Here is a 22928-nt window from a genome sequence, read left to right on the forward strand (position 1 = left end):
CGTCTTTTGGAATTTTCTGGTGTGTTCGGACAATTTTAGACTTTTTTTTTTGTGTGTGTGTTTGGACATCTTTTATCTTTCCTCCCCGCCCAGGCACGCCAGGGGCCGGTCAGCGCGGCGGTTACAGCCGTTACAACGGCCGCCTCACGGCCGGGCCGGGCCGGGCCGCGTTGCTGAGGCGACGGCGGCACCGGGCGGCACCGGGAGGGGCGGGGCGGGGCGGGGCGGGGCGGACCGAGTCCCGTCCCCCCCCATCACGTGGCCCTCCCGCCCCGTGCCCGGTGCTGGGCGGGGGGTGTGTGCCGCTCCGCGCCGCTCCGTGCCGTTAAGTTTGTGGGAGCGGGCAGCGAGCGGCGGCGGTGCCATGTCCGGTAACGGGCACGGCTACGGCGAGCAGGCCGGCGAGGCGGCGCCCGAGCTGGCTCAGGAGGCGGCGCCCACCACGGCCCCTTCGGTGCCCGCGGCCTTCGGGCTCTTCAGCAGCGACACCAAGAAGTGAGGAAGGGGCCGGGGCGGGGCGGGACGGGACGGGACCGGCGGCGGGGCCGGGCGCTGAGGGGCGGCCGGGTCTCCCCGGGCCGCGCTTCCGGGCCGGGCCCGGGCGGCGGGGAGGGGATGGGATGGGGGTGAGGGAGGGCCGCGGGGGAGTTCGTGTGGCGGCGTTTGGGGTGTGCCCGCGGCTGTGGAGGTGTGTTTTTTTTTGGGGGGGGGAAGGGGGGGGGGGGATTTTTTTTTTTTTTTTTTTTTTTTTTTTTTGCAGTGAAAGCTTTTTATCAGTTTTGCTAGCCAGCCGCGTTGGCGCTAGTTTCGTTTTGCCTTCCCGTGTGTCTTGAGAAGCGCTCGGAAGTTTGTCTACGGGAGCTGGGGACGTGGTTGGCCGTGACGAGGTGGCTGGTGTAAAAGGGGAGGGAGCTAACGCGGTCAGGAGTCAGAGTCACAATGAGGAAATAGGCAGGGGGAAGGAGGGGTAAAAAAAAAAAAAAAAAAAAAAAAGGAAACGGTCTAAAGTGCACGGACACCGAAAACCTTTATCTCCTTAAAGGAAAAGTGACTTGGAGTGACAAAAAAATGCATCTAGGAAGGATCAAGAGGCTTGCCAAGCTGGAATGGCATCCTACAACAAATTGGAAATCTATTCCTAAAGCGACCAGTAAAAAGGACCATAAGCTAAGGTCTCGTGTACATTAGGAAATCAATCACCTGTTGTTCAGTTTGGTTGTTCTGCACAAAGAGAGCATCTGTGCTTAGAAACCTCGACTGATGTGCTTATTTTTATGCCACACTGAAGTAGATCACAACAAGGTGAAGCTGCTGTGACTCTCATGCTTGTCTCCATGAGACAGCAGCTGGTAGGCCTCCTCAGTTTTCCGTACAACTCATACTTCTGTGCCTCTGCTGTTCCTCTACATCTTCTGCTTTTTAATTCTGTTCCAGTTAAAACTTTCAATGACCTAGCTAACACAGATACCCCAATGACTTGTGTTTGTATCTGACTTATGTTGCCTGTGCCTTGCTTGTGTTGTTCCTTTCTGTGGAAACAACTTTGTGCTTTATTTTTTAACCATTGGTCTTCTTACACTTTTCTACAGAGGAGAATACCCCGATCCTTGATCATGGCTGTAATTCTATATACAAACTCATTTCATCCTAGATTTCAGACTGTTTTGCAGGCTGAGTATATTTGTCAATGTTTCTGGAGCTGTGGGAACCAAAGTAAGTAATTCTACCTGAGGCTATCCAGTGGTTGCAGAAATACAGCTCTGGGGTCCTGAGGCTTTGCGTGTATGTATTTGTGTGTGACTTCCTGAATATGGAAGAACCAGAGTAGCTGAGTAGCTCGTGATATGTGCGTGTGTCTTTTTAATTTATGTTCCAGGCTTGCTTCTTTACTTAAAGAAGGGGAGAGAAGATCCCTGAAGAAGGGGCTTGAGAAGAAAGCAGTTTTTGATCTCAGTGGTCTTTGCAGCTGACAAACAAGTCCTTGTTGAAACAGGAAGTTTGCCGTCACTTGAACCTGTGTGGTAAACTCCTAATCTGTGTGAGAGGTTTTGAGAAATGGACACTGCAGGATAGCTTATGAAATCTGTGTGGGAAGAAAAAACCAATGTTCTAGCAGTGAACTTCAAGTGAGGATTATTGTTAGAGAAGCAGGTAGTCACTTATCAGGCGTAGAGCATGTATGCCATCTAGTCAGCTCTCCTAATAGGTCCCAAACTCCTTACTGAGAAGCAAACAAAATTTCTTATAACTCGAGCTGAAATGGAAACCTTCTCAGGACAGTGCCTGTAACCTGTGTTGAAGACATGGTGTCTTCTTGGTTTGTGTTCTTTAAACTGGTCAGATCTGATCCCTCCCTAGTGTGTGCACAGAGAAGTGCAAGATGTATTTTTGTGTCTTGCATTTTCAAGGATAGAAGTAGTAGGATATTCCACTAGGGAAAATTACATCTGTAGCATGGAGAGAGAGTTTTACAGAATGGTTAAGGATGGAAAGAACCTCTGGAACCATCTGGTCCAACCCCTGCTCAAGCAGGGACACATGAAGCAGGTTGCCCAGGACCATGTCCTGGTGCCTTCTGAGTAACTGCAAGGAGGGTGGCTCCACAACTGGGCCACCTCTGCCAGTGCTTTGTCACCTGCACAGCACAGAAATGCTACCTGGTGTTCAGGGAGAACCTCCTGCATTCTGGCAAGGAATGTCAAGGACAAAGAGGGCTTCTTCAAATACATCAATAGAAAAAGGAAGACTAGGGAAAATGTTGGCCTGCTGCTGAATGGGGAGGGTGCCCTGGTGACAAAGCATAGAGAAGGCAGAGTTGCTGAACGTATTTTTTGCTTCAATTTTTACTGCTAAGGTCAGCCCTCAGCAATCTCAGGCCCTGCAGACAACAGAGGAAGTCTGGAGAAAGGAGGACGTTCCCTTGGTTGAAGAGGATGGAGTCAGATGATTTAAGCAAACTTGACATCCACAAATCCATGGGCCCTGATGGAGTGCACCCATGGTTGCAGAGAGAGCTTGCTGGTGTTGTTGCTAGGTCACTCTCCATCATCTCTGAAAGGTTGTGGAGAACAGGGGAGGTGCCTGAGGTTTGGAAGAAAGCTGATGTTAATGCCAGTCTTCAAAAAGGACGAGAAGGAGGACTCGGGAAACTACAGGCCAGTCAGCCTTGCCTTCATCCCTGGACAGGTGATGGAGCAGCTCATCCTGGAGGTCAGCTCCAAGCATGTGGAGGAAAAGAAGGTGATCAGGAGCAGTCAGCATGCATTCCCCAAGGGCAAATCATGCTTAACCCATCTGAGAGCCTTTTATGATGGAATGACTGGCTGGATAGATCAGGGAGAGCAGTGGCTGTTGTTTGCCTTGACTTCAGCAAGGCTTTTGACACTGTCTCCCACAACATCCTCATAGGTAAGCTTAGGAGGTGTGGCGTAGATTACAGAATCACAGAACTTATAGGTTGGAAGAGACCTCAAGATCATCGAGTCCAACCTCTGACCTAACGCTAGCAGTCCCCACTAAACCATATCCCTAAGCTCTACATCTAAACGTCTTTTGAAGACTTCCAGGGATGGTGACTCCACCACTTCCCTGGGCAGCCTGTTCCAATGCCTCACAACCCTTTCAGTAAAGAAGTTCTTCCTAACATCTAACCTAAAACTCCCCTGGCTCAACTTTAGCCCATTCCCCCTCGTCCTGTCACCAGGCACGTGGGAGAACAGACCAACCCCCACCTCGCTACAGCCTCCCTTGAGGTACCCATAGAGAGTGATAAGGTCGCCCCTGAGCCTCCTCTTCTCCAGGCTGAACAAGCCCAGCTCCCTCAGCCGCTCCTCGTAGGACTTGTTCTCCAGGCCCCTCACCAGCTTCGTCGCCCTTCTCTGCACCCGCTCAAGCACCTCCATGTCCTTCTTGTAGCGAGGGGCCCTCTTATAGATGAGTGGATGGTGAGTTGGATTGGCAATTGGCTAGACGACAGAGCTTAGAGGGTTGTGCTTAGTGCTGCAGAATCTAGGTGGAGGCTTGTAGCTAGCGGTGTCCCCCACAGGTCAGTACTGGGTCCAGTGTTGTTCACCTTGTTCATCAATGAGCTGGATGAAGGGACAGAGTGCACCCTCAGCAAGTTTGCTGACACAAAGCTCAGAGGAGTGGCTGATACCCCAGAGGGCTGTGCTGCCATTCAGAGGGACCTCAACAAGCTGGAGGGTTGGGCCGAGAGGAACCTCATGAAGTTCAGCAAGGGCAAGTGCAGGGTCCTGCATCTAGGGAGGAATAACCCCAAGCACCAGCACAGGCTGAGGACTGGCCTGCTGGAGAGCAGCTCTGCAGAGAGGGACCTGGGAGTCCTGGTGGACAGCAAGCTGACCGTGGGCCAGCAATGTGCCCTTGTGGACAAGAAGGCCAACGGGATCCTGGGCTGCATTCGAAAGAGTGTTGCCAGCAGGTCAAAGGAGGTGATCCTCCCCCTCTACTTAGCCCTGGTGAGGCCACACCTGGAGTGCTGTGTCCTGCTCTGGGCTGCTCAGTGCAAGAGGGACGTGGAGCTACTGGAGCGAGTCCAGAGGAGGGCTACAAAGAAAATGAGAGAACTGGAGCACCTGTCATACGAGAACAGGCTGAGAGAGCTGGGCCTGTTTAGCCTGGAAAAAAGAAGACTAAGGGGAGACCTCATCAATGTGTATAAATATCCAAGGGGAGGGTGTCAAGAGGATGGAGCCAGTCTCTTTTCAGTTGTGCCCTGTGACAGGATGAGAGGCAATGGGCACAGACTGAAGCACAGGAGGTTCTGGCTGAATATGAGAGGGCATTTCTGTACTGTGAGGTTGACAGAGCACTGGCACAGGTTGCCCAGAGAGGCTGTGGAGTCTCCTTCTCTGGAGACATTCAAAACCCACCTGGATGCCATCCTGTGCCATGTGCTCTAGGTGATCCTGCTCGGCAAGGGGGTTGGACCAGATGGTCTTCAGAGGTCCCTTCCAACCCTGCCCATTCTGTGACTGTGTGGTTCTGGTTTGTGCCCGTTGCCCCTTGTCCTGGCACTGGACACCACTGAAAAGAGCCCGGCTCCGTCCTCTTTGCACCACCCCTTCGGGTATTTGCATACACGAACCTCCTCTTCTCCAGGCTGAACAGTCCCAGCTCTCTCAGCCTCTCCTCACAGGAGACATGTTCCAGTCCCTTCTTCATTTTTGTAGTGCTCTGTGGGACCCTTTCCAGTATGTCCAGGTCTGTCTCGTACCAGGGGCCCAGAACTGGACACAGCACTCCGGGTGCAGCCTCAGCAGCCCTGAGCAGAGGGGCAGGATCACCTCGCCTGACTGCTGGCGATACTTTGCCTAATGCAGCCAATACCGTCAGCCTTCTTAGCAGCAGGGGCCCATCGCTGGCTCACGTTCAGCTTGGTGCTCACCAGCAAGCACAGGTCTGTTCCTGCAGAGCTGCTCTCCAGATGGGTGGCCCCCAGCCTGTCCTGGTGCCTGGGGTGGTTCCTCCCCAGAGGCAGCCCTCTGCACTTGTTGAACTTCATGGGATTCTTGTCAGCCCACCTCTCCGGCCCTCTGGATGGCAGTACAGCCTTCTGGAGAATCAGCTACTCCCCCTGGCTTCATGTCATCCACAAATGTACCGAGGGCGCACTCTACCCCACTGTCCAGCTCATTACTGAAGATGTTAAACAGGACTGGACCCAGTGGTGACCCCTGGGGTACGCTGCTCATTTCTGGCCTCCAACCACTTTGCACCACCGAGCACTACCCTCGAGGCCCAGCTGTTCAACCAGGTGTTGATCCACCACACTGCTCATCCAGCCCATGCTTCAGCAGCTTCCCTCGGAGGATCTTACGGGGGACAGTGTCAGATTTCTTCGCGGAGTCCAGGAAGACAGTGTCCATGGTCCCCCCCCCTCTCATCCAGATGCATTTCCATGCAGATCACTTAAGTTAATGGGGTCAGTTTTTATGATTACATTGCCTACCATTGCTCTGTGTAGGGGCATGAAATGTCTAACTACTTTTCAGTTTTAAAGGAAAACTAGAAAGAGACAGAAACATTAGTTGCATGTGCTAGGCTGCAGCTATTACTGTTAATTCTGGGAAGATGAAGGACTCTCATGTATATTAATTGCTTTTTAAAAAAGAAAGTTTCTTGTAATACTAAAATATAGTAATGTCTGGTTCTTGGGCATGTTATGAATTCAATGATAGAATTATTTGTTGCTGTATCTAAATGAAATGTAAAAAACTTTCAGGTGAACTGTATGAGTAACATCAGCAGGTAGTGATACGTATAGTATTGAAACAGATGGCAAAATTTATAACAAGCATTTTCAACTTTACTGATTTGCATCTTTAAACTATATTCCTGCCAAGCAAAATACATTTGTAATTTATTAGAGTTTTTCCTGCAGATCTGGCTTAAGCATTCTGTTGAGCTATTCATCAGGAAACTCGGCAGGACTGCAAACACATTTTTTTTCTGCTGAGATTTGCAAGCTTGTTTTGCTGAGAGCTGATCTAAGGTGGTGATTTCATTAAGGTACTCGTTCCCCAATTCTCTGTGCAGAAGACTTTTCCAAATTCATCAGAGCTAAAAACTTGCTTTCAACAGCTGCCAGAGATGTTCTTGGAGTCTTAAATTGATTTAGTTTTGCCTTGGCATATCCTGTTCAACCAGTCATGGAAAGCTTGTATAGACTGCCATTTATGAAATTCTTGGAGGAGAGTCCGGCCCTAATATTCAAACTTGATGCATACTGTAGCTCATTGGCAAGTCTGCTTTCTTTCCCCATCTGTTAGGATGGCACTCTGCCCACTCATATAGTGGTATGCCAGCTTCAGTAGGATGTACAAGCCAGTGAAGATGAATGGTTTAGGTAAAACGATGACTCTACAAGATAAAATCTGATCCACATAGTTGGTACCACAACAGGATCTAAATGCAGTACAGGAACAGGAGCATTAAATGGCAGAGCACTTCTCGAGTTGAAACTGGACAGATCTGATGGAAAGTGAGGCATGGTGAATGTTTTCCTATTGCCATGCACTTGGCACATGTGAGGATGGAAGCAATGAACTGTTGATTTGCTGTGATTCTCTGTAATGCAGTCATAAAATTTTTTTGAAGCTTTTGTATCTTTTCAGAAAGATGCTAGTTTAGGGTCTTCGCTGTGGCTTCTGTATGTTTATTATGCTTATGTCATATATTTGCTGTAGACAGTTGCTATGATCTGCATTATGAATGGCATTAAAATGTCTTTTGTAATGTTGTTACAATGTAAGGTTGGCAAAAAAAAAAAAATCCAATTTTCTTAGCTCTGCTTTTCTGAGGATTATCTTTGCCTGGTCCGTTCTTCTTCCTAGTAGTTTTCTTAAATTGAGAAAACCAGAATTCTTTTGTCATTTAAATATTTCTGGCATTCTGGTAGAGGATGAATGGCAGTACATCTTAATGCTGTTAAGCAGTGTTTCTGAAATGTTAGCATGTATCTATTAATGTGTTAACACTTGTAGATTCTGGCAGAGATGGCACCACTTTTTTTGTATAAAGGAAGCCTCATCATTTTCAGGAATGCTGGCACTGCTCCTCTTTCTCTTATCCCTTTGTATCTGTCAATACTTCTAAGTGATCTGCAGATGTCTGTGTATTCTGATCGCTCCTGTTCAAGACAGGCTGTAAATGGACACAGCTGTTTAAGTGTCAACAGGTTAGGTGCCGCTTCTTCAGGCTTCAGGAAACTGGTCTCTGCCACAAAGGATGATTTTTCTCTTTCAGAAACTACTGTGGTGTTGGGGGTGTTGGCACTATCAGAAGAGGTTGTACATAGTGGTGTTGCTTGATCATCTGAAAGGACTACAGGAAGCAACCTTTCTTGTGACTGGGTGAAGTAGGGTCTTTTAACTACTCACTTTAGATCACTTTAGATTAAATCATAGTCCTCTCCAGAAGATCTTTCAAACTACTTTGTCATATTAACTGCTGTCTGGTTAGAGATTTTGAAGTGTAGGTTATTTACATTGATGTTCGTGGCAGCAGAAACTTTCAGATGTTCATGCTCTGGGTTGCTCAAGCACAGGTTAGGTACCAGTGTAGTTTGACAGAAGTGAGCTGGAAAGATGCTTTATCCAGTGTTAACTTCATGCTTTTCTGTATATTCGCTTACTGAGAAGGAGGAGACTGTACCAAAGCTGTCCAGATTGCAAGTGCTTTGAGAGCGGTGGCAAAGCAATCATTACACAAGTTAATTTTCTTGGTGGTTTAACTATAACCTGTCTTGTTCTTCTCTGTGTCTCTGATATTGCAGTTATCCTGTTTTTCCATGCATCTTTGTCTGCGTTTTAAAAATACAAAGTTCACTTTCTGAGCCGTATGCTTGCTTCTAAGTTTGAAAAATAAGTTAGTTGTGGCTTAGAAGAAAACAGGAGATATCTGATGTCATCATTTCTCTCTAAATCACAGTACACATGAATTCTCTCCCTTTAAATAATAGTTGAATTCCAAGGTAGTGTTACGAATTAACAATAATAAATATAAATAGTGTTATAATGAAAGAAGATAGCAATACCGAATAGCACCACAAGATGTCATTCAAACAGTTTGTGGTATAGAACAAAATGCTCACAGTGAAATGTGGATTTCTTAATTTCCTGCTAGAGGAAGAATCCAAATCAACAGCAAAATAAACTCAAATCACAACATGTATTTACTGCTGTTCTAGCTTCCATTTTATGGAAAACATGGTAAGCAGCTCCAAAATCAATTTGCATTTCTCTGTAAGTGTTAAGTTCAGATTTGTAGAGTTTATGCTCGATTAAGCCAATTTATTTTAAGAATTTTGCAGCTCCTGTGAACTATAAAAAGCCGATTTTTGGTGTGTGTATGAAATCTTCCCTAGGACCTTCATTACTACAGAAGTGCCAAAGATAGTTAATTTGTGCTGTCAGTATGGATTTTGTGTTTCAAACCTGGTAACGTTCATAGTGTTTTGAACTTAATGTTGAAACATTTTGTTATGAGGCTGCAGGTAAAATAAAATAAAGTCAGTATACTGTGGTTGAAAACATGTAATCCAGACTGAAGTTTCGTAAAGATTGAATATAAGACCAATGTGGTTGATGTGTAGGTGAAAGCATGTTGTAGTTGTAGAACTTAAAACACAAAGTGCGTTGTTAAAACTCTTTAAATGGGACATCTGTAATTTCTGTTCTCATTCTGTGACATGTGGTTCCATGGGATCAAAAATAGTGAAGTTTGCTTCCTTCTGTGCTGTGGATTTGTTTGGCATTTCTTGTATTTTACCTATGCGGTAATCCAGTGCTCTCATTGCAAATGAAGAGCCTGTATCTGACCATCAGTTCTTCAAATAAAGTTCTTGCCCTGTACTCAGAGGTGATAAAACAGATCCCGGATTATAGAGGCATGCATATGGAATGGAGAATCATAATTAAATTCTTTTTTCATAAAAACACAGGCTGGTAAATCTCAGTGAGTAAAGATTTTTGTGGATGAAGAATCATTGGTGTCTTTTTCTTGTCATTTGGGCTTCAGGTGCTGGTTTTGCTACTTATGAAACTTCTGCTTTTTATGAGGAAAACCTTAATGTTTGTGGGTAACTTCTTTCAGTAACTGTTAGAAATGCTGCAATTAATAACAATGTATGTGTTTTTTATTATGGTGTTGCTAAAAGAGAACAGGAGATGTAAAAAAAAGTATGTCCTAACAGTGTGACTAAGTGTTCTCTTAATAATAATTGTTTGGAATAAGTAGGTGCAGTGGCAAGTTATTTGCTGCAGGTTGTGATTTAGTATTTTGCTGCAGATGAAATAAGTATTGCACTTAGAGCTTTATAATAGTTCCTATAAGAAGACAGAAATGGAGGGAGAGGCCTAGATTTATCACTGGCATAGCTGATTTAAATCTTAACGATGTATGTATACCTACCCTTTTTGGCATTTTTTTGTTTGTTTTGGTAGAGATGGATAGAGTCGTTCAGCAGAAACTGAGATCCAAGTTTTGATCTAGGCAAGAGGCCAGTTTTTGCGACCAGGTGTGATCTGACAAGAATATGACCTATTTTTCAGCTGTTCTCTAGTTGCTGTTGGTGGTTAATTGAAATGGAGAATAATGGTCAGGTTCCTTTACAGCTGAGTAGCACATCCTGCTCTGTTGCTCAGCTTCTGGCTTAAGATCCAGGCTGTTAATATAATTCAACAGCATGTTATCTTGAATGCTGAGTTCTAGGTTTCTGAGCTTTTATTTTGGCATGTGGGGGTGATTTTTTTTTTTTTTTTTTTACATGCAAGTGGATGGAGTGATCATGAGATTAAGAACTTCTTGATTTCTTTCTTAAAGTAGCATCTAGAAGATGAGTACTAACCTGTAGAGCCATCATAGACACTTTCATATTTATAGTCCTGTTACATCCAAAAATGTTGCAAAGACAAAACCAAAACAAAAAGCAGTGCTTTGAGGTGGGAATACAAATGATCAAAGGCTACAGTCACAAAACGTAAAGACTTAGAAGAAAATTAGAAATCCTCTTCTTCTACTTAACGTGCTCTCTTTGAATCTTTGGTCAAATACTTATATCGAGGAGTAGAACTTCATGGTAGTAAAGATCACAAAGGTCACTAGGTCACTAGTATTGAAACTACTAGGTCACTAGTATTGAAACCACTAGGTCACTAGTATTGAAAACTGAATAAATGGCTTAAACTGAAGTCGTTTATTGAATGAATAAATGAAAAAAATTAACTGAAAAAATGACTTACGCCCTTTTTTTTTTTTTTTTGTCAGGCGATGCACAAATAACAAGTGTGTTTCATAGACTGTTAAAGTTGTATACGGGTATAACATTTCTAATTAAATTCACATACTAGTGCTTTAAAAACTATCCAGTTTCTTAGGACAGTGGGGATGTATTATGGAGGTAAAGATGTTTGATTATAACTATGGGAAACCTTACTGAAATTCTTAGATGCAGCAGTTGTCAGACGGGTAAGATTCCTGTTTTTTTTTTTTGTTTGTTTTGTTCCTTGAGTGGGGGAAAAACACAAGAGAAAGCATTTTCACCCCTCCTTACTGTCAGGAGAGAAAACTACCTCACAGGCTGTAAATTTTTCATGATTTTTTATTTGCACCTCTTGTTGTTGGGTTGAATACTGTCCTGCTTAGAAGAGCTCAGTATCATCCATAGCTATCAGATTAGGCTACTTTAAACCTGGTTTTGCTGATGACGTAATGGTTTATATGTCAGTTACCTACAACATGTATGTAACAGTGTAGGCTAAAATCATCCTTAAAGTTTTAGTAGGGAGTGGCAAAAGTATTGATGTAGCAGGACAGTTGCTTACGCTTTCATGAGTTTTTAGCAGGTAGACCTATAAGTGATGAAGACATTATTTGTCTAATGTTGTGCACTGAAGAACTGTCACTTCAGGGGAATTAATGAGTATAGAAACAAACGGCAGTGTGAAGTTTTTTTTTTTTTTTTTTTAGGGATTTTACTTGATTCAAATTCCCTTAAGTCGTCTTAATATTCAGAAGATAAAAATATTGTTGAAGCTGTGGTGGTTTTACCGTGCTGGGCAGCTAAACCCCACAACCGCTCTCTCACTCCCCCTCCTTTAGATGAGGAGGGGGAGAAGTAAAGCAAAGAACAACTCACGGGTTGAGATAAGGATAATTTAATTAAAGGGAAATAATTATAATAATTAAATAAAGACTACTATGAACTAAACAATTTAACTAAGGGGAAATAAAAAGGGAAAGGGGAAGAGGGAGGGGAAAAGGAAAAATAAAAAGAAGGGAGGAAAACAAACAAACAAAATAAATGAAGGCTATATGGAAGTGCAGAGGAAAGAAATTACTCTCTACTTCCCACAAATGAGCAATGATTGACCACGTCCTTGAAGCAAGGCCTCAACGCACGCAGCCGGTGTTCGAGAGGAGGACCGACGTTTCCCAACGAGAGCCCACCCCTCCCCTCTTCTTCCTGTTTCCACCTTTTATTGCTGAGTGTGACACCACATGGTATGGAATATCCCTTTGGTTGGTTTAGGTCAGCTGCCCTGGTGATGCTTCTCTCCTCACTTTTTGCCCACCCCCTAGGAGGGTTAGAGAAAGGCCCAATGCTGTGCCACTGCTGCTCAGCAGTAGACACAACAATGGTGTGATAACACTGCTGTTCCAGCTACAAGTACAGAGTACGGCACTGTATGGGCTGCTGCCGGGAAAGTTAACATTCCAGCCAGACCCAGTACAGAAGCGTACTTTATTTAATTATACTATGAAAGACTGAAATGTATTTGCCTTTACTCTTGTTAGAGGCTGCTGATAAGAGTTGTTTTTGGACGGAAGTGACCTTTGAAATCTACATAGGATATTTGTTTCTAGAAGTTAAAACAGCAAGGGAGTGGGTATCCTGTTACATAATAAGATTATACGATTTTCTTTTCTGAGTAGGCTTCAATCTCAGCAGGCAAGCTTGGTTGAGTGCAGTGGTCTTTCTTTATACACTGTACTTCAAAGGATGGAACAAAATTCTACAATACTGGGTAAAATAATTGAGGTTTCTTGCACTATTAAATCTGCTTTTAAAGGGGGAAACCTCGAAGTTACACTGAAACCGTATGTAAGTGTAGAATAAAAACGGCTTGCCGATGATGATTACGAATATATGGAACAATATTTTTCTCTGTAAGTATCTAATGCTTGCTAATTCCAGATTACAATTTGTGATAGAGTTTAAAACAAATCATCAGTTACTTAGATACTAGTTTCCAAATGGATTCATCAAGAACTTGTTTGTTTTTTTTTTTTTTACTTTTTTTTTTTCCCTGCTTCTTTGGTCTTAGGAAAGCAATGTTGGCAGGTATTCATGTTTTAGTTTCTGATTTTATCTTTCCTATTAACACTTCAAAATATTTTTATTTGAAATATGTGTTAGAAAATATTCCTTAAGCAGTTTTAATTAAACTTCATCAAGTACTTTTTCTTTTGTCTTCATGTCTTAAATTCACCTTTTATTGTCTTTATTTGTTGCAGTAGTAACTCATCCTGTAGATGATTTCTGCTTCGGTCATTCCCAGCTTCAGTCAGTTAGTTTTCAACATGTGCTTGAATCCTGTCCTGTGTAACTTCCTCCATTTTTTCCTACTTGATTTTCAAAGTCAAATCACTGTCTGCATACTTTCTACTTTCTCTAGGGAATTTTTTGACATATTTCTTTTTTTTCATTCAACTTTTAATGTTGGACAATAATTATTAATAATTAATTAATAAGTAATATAATTTAATATATTGATATATGTTCATTTAATGTTGAACAACAACCATGGTACACTGGATGTTACTACTTGCACTGGATGGGAAGGTCAACTATAAACAAAATAAACTGGCTTCAACAGGATGTAAAACTACAGAACAAAGTTGGATAGGGCGTATAATGTAAGGGACAGAAACAAATAATTAAAAAAAAAAAAAAAAAAAAAAGGCAGCAGTAGTGGACTGACTGACAGTTCTTTGAGCACTTCCAGGAATAACTGACAGCAGTAAATTGCTATGTGTCAAGCAGGGAAAATAGGAGGGGTTCCCAGCGATATTTGGGAAATGATGCTGAAGCAGGCAAGAAAATGAAATACTTCCACTTTTTTCTTTCAAATATAATGCTTAAATATTTAAGCTGTTACGTGAAGCCGGTACTTAAAACAGGTCATACCTGTTGCTGAAGCATTTCATGAAATACTAGTTTTTGAAAAAGTAGCTAGATCTCACTTGGAGGTCGCCTGCAGGTATCTACTTTGTTGGTTTGTGTTTTTTTTTTTTTTTTTTGCGTGTCTTTCTTTTGGCTTAATAGGGAAACTATTTTTTTTCCTTTGACTGTGGCTCTTAATATTGCGGATGTGTACTGAAGTGTAAAAGTGATGTGTATTTCTCATCGGGATGCAGGGAATAGTTGCAGTATTGGGTCTGAGAATATGAGAAATCATCTCTATTCTTCTCAAGTAGGAAAAATGCAGTTTGGTGCTTAGTGAAGGAACAGCTGACAAAATTTTGTCTAGTAACTAATTTTTTATTTTGACTTAAACTGCCTTTTCCTCTCTATCTCAAATTATGTGTGTATATATATAATCAGTATATATTTCAATTTTCATATTCACTTTTCAAGTCCAGTCTCTGGATTTCCATGTTGCTTTTTCACTGTGAGAGCTCAAAGGGTTTGTAAGTCTTAGAAAATTTTCAGAGATCTTTGGAATTTTGCAGTTATTTTATCCAGGCCAACTGCATGGTCGTTTTTTCCCCCCCAATCTAGCTATCTAGGAATCACAGAAGGTTATTTCTTCAAATAAACTTTTGTAAATTCTCAGTGTCTATAAATGCAGTTAACCTACGTTAATAGACTGTGATTTCTTTGCATTCAAAAAGCCAAACAAGGTTAGGGTTTGTATTAGAGCTTGGTAATGAGAAGCTGTATCTGTGAGAGAACATCCTTTCATCCTTTTCAAGTTAATATTTTCATGCTAGAATCTTGCTTTGGCTGTAAAAAAAAAAAAAAAAAAAAAAAAAAAAAAAAAAAAAAAAAGTACTTGGATTTATGTGTCCAACCATGTGGCTGCCTTAATCTTACGGTATGTAGAATAGATATACTGCTGATCTGAGGTTTTCACTCTGAAGTGAATGAATGGCAATTTACAATTTGAAAAGGCACATGTAAAAATAAGGTTGTGTACTTGATTCTTGTCGGAATTCAGGCCATCCTGAAACTTGCTATTGGGTTTTTTCAGTGGTTAACATTAAATTGATACTATATTTTAGCACAAACATGTCAGCCTCGAGCTATTGCATCTGACTCTTGCTGTGCTGGAGGGGTTGATGGGGAGTGAATAATTGAATAATTGGTTCAAACTGAACTATGCTGTTGCTTCAAGACTTCAACCTTCTAGGCTGGGATTAGCTATTAAAGTTGCATGGGCTTGATTTATTGTTGGAATTGGATAGATCCTTTTACTAAACACATCATTATTCTAGGCCAGAATGTTAACAAATACAGTTTAAAAATGGGCAAGAAAGAGAAGCGCTCTATCTGAAGCTGCTGGAATTATGCAAGAATATAAAAAATGGTATTCCAACTTTTTTTCTTAATTTATCTAATTGATGCTTTTCTGTGTTTCTACCACAGAAATGAAGACCTAAAACAAATGCTGGAAAGCAGTAAAGATTCTGCAAAGCTGGATGCTATGAAAAGGATTGTTGGGGTATGTGTTGTTTTTTTGTTTAGTATGAATACTGTTACTATTTTACAAATCCTTACCAAGTCAGAATTTGAATCTCTAAATGGTGTTTTAAAAACTACTATGTAGTCCTTGGTTCGCTGTTTTCTATATGAAAATATATGCAATTGTACTATTTAAATTTTTTTTGTGTAACATTGCCAATCCACTTGTAAGAAACCCCTTTCAGTAGGGAGGTGAAATGTTAATATGAAATGATTCCTTCGGAGAAGATTCAATTGCTGTCTTAATTTATCAGTCAGAAAGCAACAGAAATCTGCTAGCGTGTATGTATAAAAAAAAAAAAACTCATTTGTTTTTACTTTTAGATGATATTAGGCTTTTTTTTTTTAATTGAGCTGGTTACAGATATATCTAAGTATTTTGAGTGAACTGTTTACCTGTAGAGTTGATTAAATGATGTTTAACATCATCGTGTGTTTAAATTCTGTAAGATAAACATCATTAGGTTGATAAAGGCCCTTTATTTCTTCTTAAAAGTATTAGGGGTATGTGCTGTGGAAATCTGTAGTGTCCACTTAGGTTACTTTTCAGCAACCAATAAGTGTATAATACCATGGAGCTGGTGATGTGTGGTTATCGCTGATTGCTGTTATTCTCGATAGTTTTAGACTAGGGTGATCAGGCTCAAAAGCTCTACAGCAATGGAAGACAGAACTGAATTGAACATGCTTTCATGTTCCCCCATCTCAATTAGAAATTTTGTCCTTCGATTATAGACAGTTCTCTGTCCTTAGCACCTGTTCCTGTAAGCAGTGCTGGTGGAGCTCTTGTTTCTTGGACATCTCTTCCTTCTTTATCTGCTGCTGCTTGTCTTGTCTTAAAGCAAAAACAGGCCTAAGGTTGGCCTTTACTTGACTGTCAGTGAATTGTTTGTATTACTGGATCCTCTCTTTTCAGTTTGTTCCAAATTTTCAAGGTGTTAACCTGTGCTTAAACTGTGCCTCATAACAGATATGTGAACCAGAGGTTGGTACCAGATGACAAGTCAAAACAATGATCTTTACAGGACCTTGTACGATTAGCAAAAAGCCTGTAGCTGTGGTGATAATGGTCTTGCTGGGTGCAAAGACACCTTTGCATTAGCAGTTGTTTGCTTACATTTAGCAAGCTCTCCACCACGAGGCGTGTTTTCCAGAGATAAAAGGCTTCCTCTAGCCTTATTACTAGAGGAAAAAGGAACTTGTCAGAGTATTGTTTAACATGTCTCACGGGAACAGTGTTGGGTTTTTTTTTTATACTAATTTTAGATAAAGGAGAAAGCTTTACAAATTGATAGCTTTCTTGATCTTTTAGTAGACCGATAGCTTTCCTGCCTCTTTTCAAGAGGCTGAATTTTTATTGGTACATATAGATGTGGTGGAAAAGTACCAGGAGAACATTTCTTATGGTTCCTTTTGCTGTTTCTTCCTCTTAACGTGGGTGGCAAATTCTCTTCTGGGACAGAAATTCTTTACAATAAAACAGATCTGTCCTCCAGTGGAAATTTTTTCCTCAATTTTTTTAAAGCATAAATGCAGAAACAAACTTGTGTGCCTGATTTCCCATGGAGAAATTCATACATTTTGTGTCTCATTTCAAAAAACAAAACAGTTTATCACACCCTCTTACGCTCAGTAGGGCATATTTTGTAGGGACATAAGTTTATGCAGACTTGTCGACATGTGTAAAGCTTCCTCTAGAATGAAAATTCCTCTTTGTGCAGGAACTTCAAGTATGGAAGATAACACAACTGGAGAATGTCTCGGCATAGCAACAAAAATGATGCGATAGACCTTGATCTTGGAAAAACCTATAGCTTTTTAAGTTTAGTGCTCCCTGGGGTAGGGAGTGTTTATGCTAATCATGACTAATGCTAATGACATTATGCTAATTATGACTTAGTGAGTGAAAGTATACTCTTTGAAAAGAATCTAAATACAAATTTGCATGCTACATTGGAGATATTATAATAGGTCAGATAAATAATGGAAGTAATGTGTAGGGTTGTAGCCTATCAGGGAGATCTTTGAGAATTGCCTGCATTTCTGAATAGCATAACTTTGCTGCATCAAGATGTGAAGATCGATAATGTGCTATTCTGTGGAACTTCTGCACAATGCATATTGTTAATGAGTTCTGCTCAACTCCAGTCATTCTGAATTTGATTCTTATTACAAGGTTGTCCCCCAGTCCTGACAGTAGTGCTTAATTTAGATTCTTATTTTAAAACCCTTGAAATGTTTGCAGTTTGCTTAATTCTTAATTTGAGTCACTTCCCGTGCTTAAATCCAGCTGCAAAAGATAGTTTAAGATATTAAGTTGGTTAAAATGAAATGTGAGGCAAAGCTGCTCTTAAACCCTTTCAAAAGGCTCCGCTCAGCAATAGCTTGAACTTTAGACACGTTCTTTCTTGTTTCACCTTTCTTCTCCAAGCATTAAGTCTGCCAAGGTATTGCCTGGTTTCACTTTTTCTTTTGGTTTTGTTGCACAAGATACTAGTTCTTCATGCTCTTAATGTGTTCGTTCTACCTATGAGACAAACAGACCTGTGAGTTAAGAATAGGTTTTATCAGTTGTATAATGTTAAGCAATGGTGGAGATGTAAGACGGTTACAAAGAGTAACAACTCCATTGCAAAATACATTCCTGTGTTGAATCCATGCATACTTGATTGTCTTAGTGAACTCTTGTTCTTTCCCATTTGCTTGATGTCTGACTGTATCCTGGCTCCTCTGTAGCTGACGACACTGTTCTGAGTGAGTCTGTCTGCAGTGGCACCTTAACTTGAAGATGTGTAATAAATCTGTGAAATATCTAGGGTTTGCAACGTGGATATGAATTATTGGCAGGCATTCTGCTGGAATTAGATCTAAGAGATGAGAGAGCTGTACAGCTGAAGTGTTTGTTGAAATACTATATTCCTTTTGATGTACTTCTTTTATAAAAACTTTTTCTTTTAGGTGTTCATGTAAGGGATGTAGCTGAACTGGGTTTTTGTTACTGGTGCTCTTTAATCAGTATACAATTTTGTTGTTGACTGTGTGCCCTAGTTTCAGACTTCTCTGAGATAAAATATAAAAACTTTCTTTAAAAACAAACACACACTAATAGGTTGACTGGTCATCTTTTAATTTGTTCTTTTTGTTCTGCATTAACACTTTAAGGCCTTTCATGTTTAACTTATGGAAACCAACCCTACTTTGTTTTTTTCAAGTGTGATGTCTATCTGATTTTCCTTTTTCTCTTTGTTGCTGTTGCACACCAAAATAATTTCTGGAAGTGGAAACAGGATTTAATCTTATGCAGTTTCTCCTGATCTATCTGTTTGTCTTTTTTTTTTTTTTTTGATAGTAGCTCCCAAAGTGACATTGAGTAAGGCTTTTCAAATGAGCAAGATTTTGTTTTGAAAGCATTAACTTTAATTTCTAAAGCATTAAAATTGGTTTGAAGTCTGGTATGGTAAAGTCTAATGTGTTGATTCCACCACTGCTCCCCTACAGTCATTACCAGCCTGAATTTGGTGGTTTCTTTGTATGGGTGGCATCCTGCAGTGTCTAGTAGTTAACAGAAAAATCAGAGAAATATTGATCTGGAATAAATGTCTCTTTATTCCTTTATTTTTTCTAAAAAAAGGACAAAAAAGCAAAAACCAAAACAGTAATAAATGATATTATTACTTTTTTTCCAGATGATTGCGAAGGGAAAAAATGCTTCTGAGCTCTTTCCTGCTGTTGTGAAGAATGTTGCCAGTAAAAATATTGAGGTATTCCTACAGCATAGTAAAAACACTCTTACAGAGGATCTGTTTATGAAAATTTTAGCTGCTTATATCTGAATTCAGTATAAACTGTAATTTTTCACAAGAACTATTTACTAGAATTTTTCTTTGATGCTGTCATTGGAAGAAAAAAATCATGTAAATAAAGGAAACCCACTGTGATTCAGCTGGGGGGAGGGGATAATACTATTGGCATTATTAAAAAATCAAAACCACAAGGGGGTGTGTTTTTGACTGTTATGTGTTTAAATGTTTAATGCTTTAAAGAAGATTGATCAGAAGCTCATGGAATCATGCGGTTTCAATTACCTGACAAGAAAAGTTACTATATTTTGTTTGAATTGTGGTGGAACTTGCAAAGTTTGACTGGGGGATTGTGCTACATATTATTTGAAAATATCTATTGCAGATAAAACCTGAGCGGCAATATTAAAAAAAAAAAAAAAAAAAAGGAGGTTAGATTAAAAAAGTTTTCACTGTGCTATTCCTGTAGTATATTTGTAAAAAATGGAGTGTTTCATTATTTGCATTGCAAAGCAAAATCACTTTAACTCAATTAAACAAGCCTCTGTAGGAATTTGTGATCAGACAAAATGTGATGTTGCTAATAAAGTGTGTTTAAAATGTGTTTGTCCACAACACTTAAATGGTAGTGCTTTTGATAACTTAGTTTAGAAGTGTTCTTCTAATGCATTACTTATTAATGTGAATGCCTGTGATCCCAGAAGATTACAAACAGATGCTCTCAAATGTTAGAATCTTTTGAAAAAACATGAGTACTGGGGGAAAGAAGGGAAGGAGGAATAGGAAAATCTCGAGTAAAGAAATTTTTACTAATATGCAATGTAATCCCGAAGGTTTGGGTTGCTTACAGTATGCTTTACAAGACATGTAGGCTCTGAAGAACTTTAGGTCTATGTCTTTAATCATTAATTCTGTATGAAGAATTATGAGAAGAATTATATGGAAAAAGGGGCAGACTAGAAAGATTAAACTTTCTAGGGAGCAGCTGGAGAAGAAGCTGGGTGAAAATCATCTGTTGTGGGAGTTAATTTCTTGAGACAAGATCTTTGAGTTTATTCAACTTACACTAAATTGTGTGATTTTTGATTAATTGTAAGGAGACTTAATAGGTGTTTTCAGGACTTATATAAATAAAAACAAAAGCAGAACTAGAAGCTTTCTTTCTGCGTATTTACCATCCATTGTATTGTAGCAGCATATTTGTCTGGCTGTGCCCCAGTATCAGGTGTTCAATGCACAGTGTAGCTTGCTTCTCTATCTTTTTTCTTCCCTTATAGGAAAGCACAAAAAGGTCCTATCTTGGACTAGGATTGTATTAAAAAAAAAAAATAATTCCAGGAATTAAAAAAAAAAAAAGTTGATTAGCTTTAATGATGATGTGTTTCAATCCACACGCTTTCCATGTGGCTCAAGGAAGTCTAAAGTAGCATTTGCATTAGAAAGATCAAGGCTGCCAACCAGAAAACTGTTTAGATGTTACTGTCTCTCTTTATCTGCATATCTCTCATTTTTCTCTGCTGATTCCAAATTACATAGGTCCTTCCCTTTCCATGTCTTTGGTTCCTCCCCAAAGCATCCCATAAATCCTATGCAGTCCTAAAATACATTGCACCCTATATTGGGTCCCGTACCCTTAAGTAGTAAAGCCTTTCAGCCTGAGATGTTCTCTGGTGTTAACTCTTGAAGGCTTTCACACTGAGACACTGGGGCTGAGAACATCCGGGGAGGGGCCCAACAGGGTGTCCCTTCCTTTGAGTCCTAAATTTAGGTTCCCTCCTGCTGCTGTGCCTCTGTGCACCTGTGGGTTTGTGGAGATATGGTGGTGGCTCCTGACATGGACCTGTCACAGAGTAGCTAAGGCAGGGTATTACTTGCTTCCCCCCACCCTATTGTCTCTCTTTGCTCCTTTGTGTGTGGGAAGATTTGTTTTATAACATAACCTAAGATTAATTACTGGAAATGTTTCTCTGTTAGTATTTTATGGTTCTTCTGTTATATTTTAAAACAAAGAGACAGCTACATGAATTCACATCTTCCTCTGTGCAGTGGTTACAGTTACGTTTTCTACAATTCAGTGCTAGCATTCATTTGGGAGGAGGAGACTGTTGAAAGAGATCAGGACATTCAGAAAAAACAGTTAACTAATTTCTTTATGAAGTTTAGTTAGATAACAAATTTAGGTCCCAGAGTAACTACACTTGGAGCTAACCAGTTCAAGGTTTTGAGTAACTTGTATCATGATTCAGTTTTTAGGATGCTTCTGAAGTTACTAGAGATGACTTGGAATGGGCTAAGTCAGATTATTAGTGCATTGATTCCTATACTGTTTTCTGAAATCATTTTGCCAAATTTCCCCCCATCTTTAATTCTAATGGAAGTCTGTCTCTACTAATTGCTACAATGCAGCAGCATAAAATACATCAGTTTATCTGAGTGACTTTCCTGACCAGAAAAGGCTACTGTTTTTTTTTTTAATTTTCAATTTATGCTGAATACTCTGGTACAGGGAAATGGTGGTGAAGAAGCAATAAAACATGTTCATTTGCCTTAAGAAAAGCAAAGGGCATCTTATTGTTTACATAAGTGGCTTGTGATTTTTTTTTATTTTTTTTTAAGTACACACTGACCTCAACTTGATTATGTGCATCATGTCAGGAATGGTAAGGATGCAAAAAGTGACCTAATAAACAATTGGTGGTATAGAACAAAAATAGGTCTTGGTCAATACCTCATGGAGTTTTATGTGCTTATATTGATAAACTAATTAAACAAATCTGCCTGTGTTCCTCAAGCCTAATGTGCCCCTGTTATGATTAGTTTTATAGAAAGGAGCATTTTAACATTGAATGAAGGTAAATGATAAAAGAACAGTGTAGTCACGAAGCTCTAAGGGCTTCCATTTCTAGTCACAGAGTGGTTTCAGGGAAAGGAGGCTTTCTTTGCACACCTGCAGTCATTCAGTGCATAGGCCTCTTGTGGTCAATGTTGATTGCTGCTTGTCTGGAGCTGAACAACAAATAATTTAGTGTGGTGTAACCTTCTGTGATTTAATATTATGCTTTTTGCCAGAACTGGCACAAAGATACATCTTCTGATAGTGATGGTAATTATAGCACAGCTGTAGTTGAGGGTCTTTCAGAGTTTTCCATTATAAGCTCCAATAGTCAGTTTACAACTCCAATGTAAAAAATATTTTCCCTGCTTCCTTGACATATAGTGGCTATGAGGGGGTAAAGTGAACTAAATTGAATACCCTCCTCCTCCAAACTCATATTGAGGTTTTCTTAATCTTTGAACATTGCATCCTTTGTAATATGCTTATATTAGCTACATCTTTTGAATGCTTCAAGGTGGGCAAAGGCGGATCTAATACCCTTTGCTTTTGTCCAAGACATAGTCAGAAGAGTTCTTTTTAATCCAAGTTAAATAGCGCAAGTTACCATACTTCAGCTGGAACTTATATTCTCTTTCAAATGTGTTAAAAGTAATTGACTTTGAGTTTCAGGGTAAAATGGGGTTGTTTAAACTTTGCAATGGGGTTGCAATTGCCAAGGGTTTCACTCTTTTTTCTTTTTTCTCATCAGAATGTATTAGGAATGCTCATGTGGTCAGTTGCCACATGACAGCTTCTTATGTTATTGAAGTCTTTATTTACTGGATGATAGTATAATGTGATACTTTGTATTGTTAATCTTGATCTGACTGTATCACTAATTAGGTAATATTGTAGCACCTTGGGGAATTGCTATTAAAGGAATTACAGTAAGTCATAAGGCATTTGAGAAATGTGAGTATTCTAGTGATGTATTAACTCTTCCTTTAAGAAGAGCTCGAGAATAAAACAACAAAATAAAAGTCAA

At 40.3% G+C, this 22928-nt stretch overlaps 1 protein-coding gene across 2 annotated transcripts in view; it reads left to right on the top strand.

The window, feature by feature from the left end:
* Nucleotides 1-240: 240 nt before the first annotated feature.
* Nucleotides 241-22928, top strand: part of AP3B1 (adaptor related protein complex 3 subunit beta 1) — a 157320-nt gene continuing 134632 nt past the window's right edge. Inside the window, exons 1-3 of one of the 2 annotated variants that reach the window (XM_082783672.1) lie at nucleotides 241-495; nucleotides 15173-15248; nucleotides 18955-19029. In XM_082783672.1, coding sequence (XP_082639798.1) covers nucleotides 365-495; nucleotides 15173-15248; nucleotides 18955-19029 — 282 coding nt within the window. In that variant the 5' untranslated portion in view covers nucleotides 241-364. The remainder of the gene's footprint in view (nucleotides 496-15172; nucleotides 15249-18954; nucleotides 19030-22928) is intronic. The other variant, XM_082783673.1, reaches the window with a different exon arrangement.

The sequence above is a fragment of the Aythya marila genome (genome assembly GCF_965140915.1).
Source record: "Aythya marila genome assembly, chromosome: Z".
Classification (NCBI taxonomy): Eukaryota; Metazoa; Chordata; class Aves; order Anseriformes; family Anatidae; genus Aythya; species Aythya marila.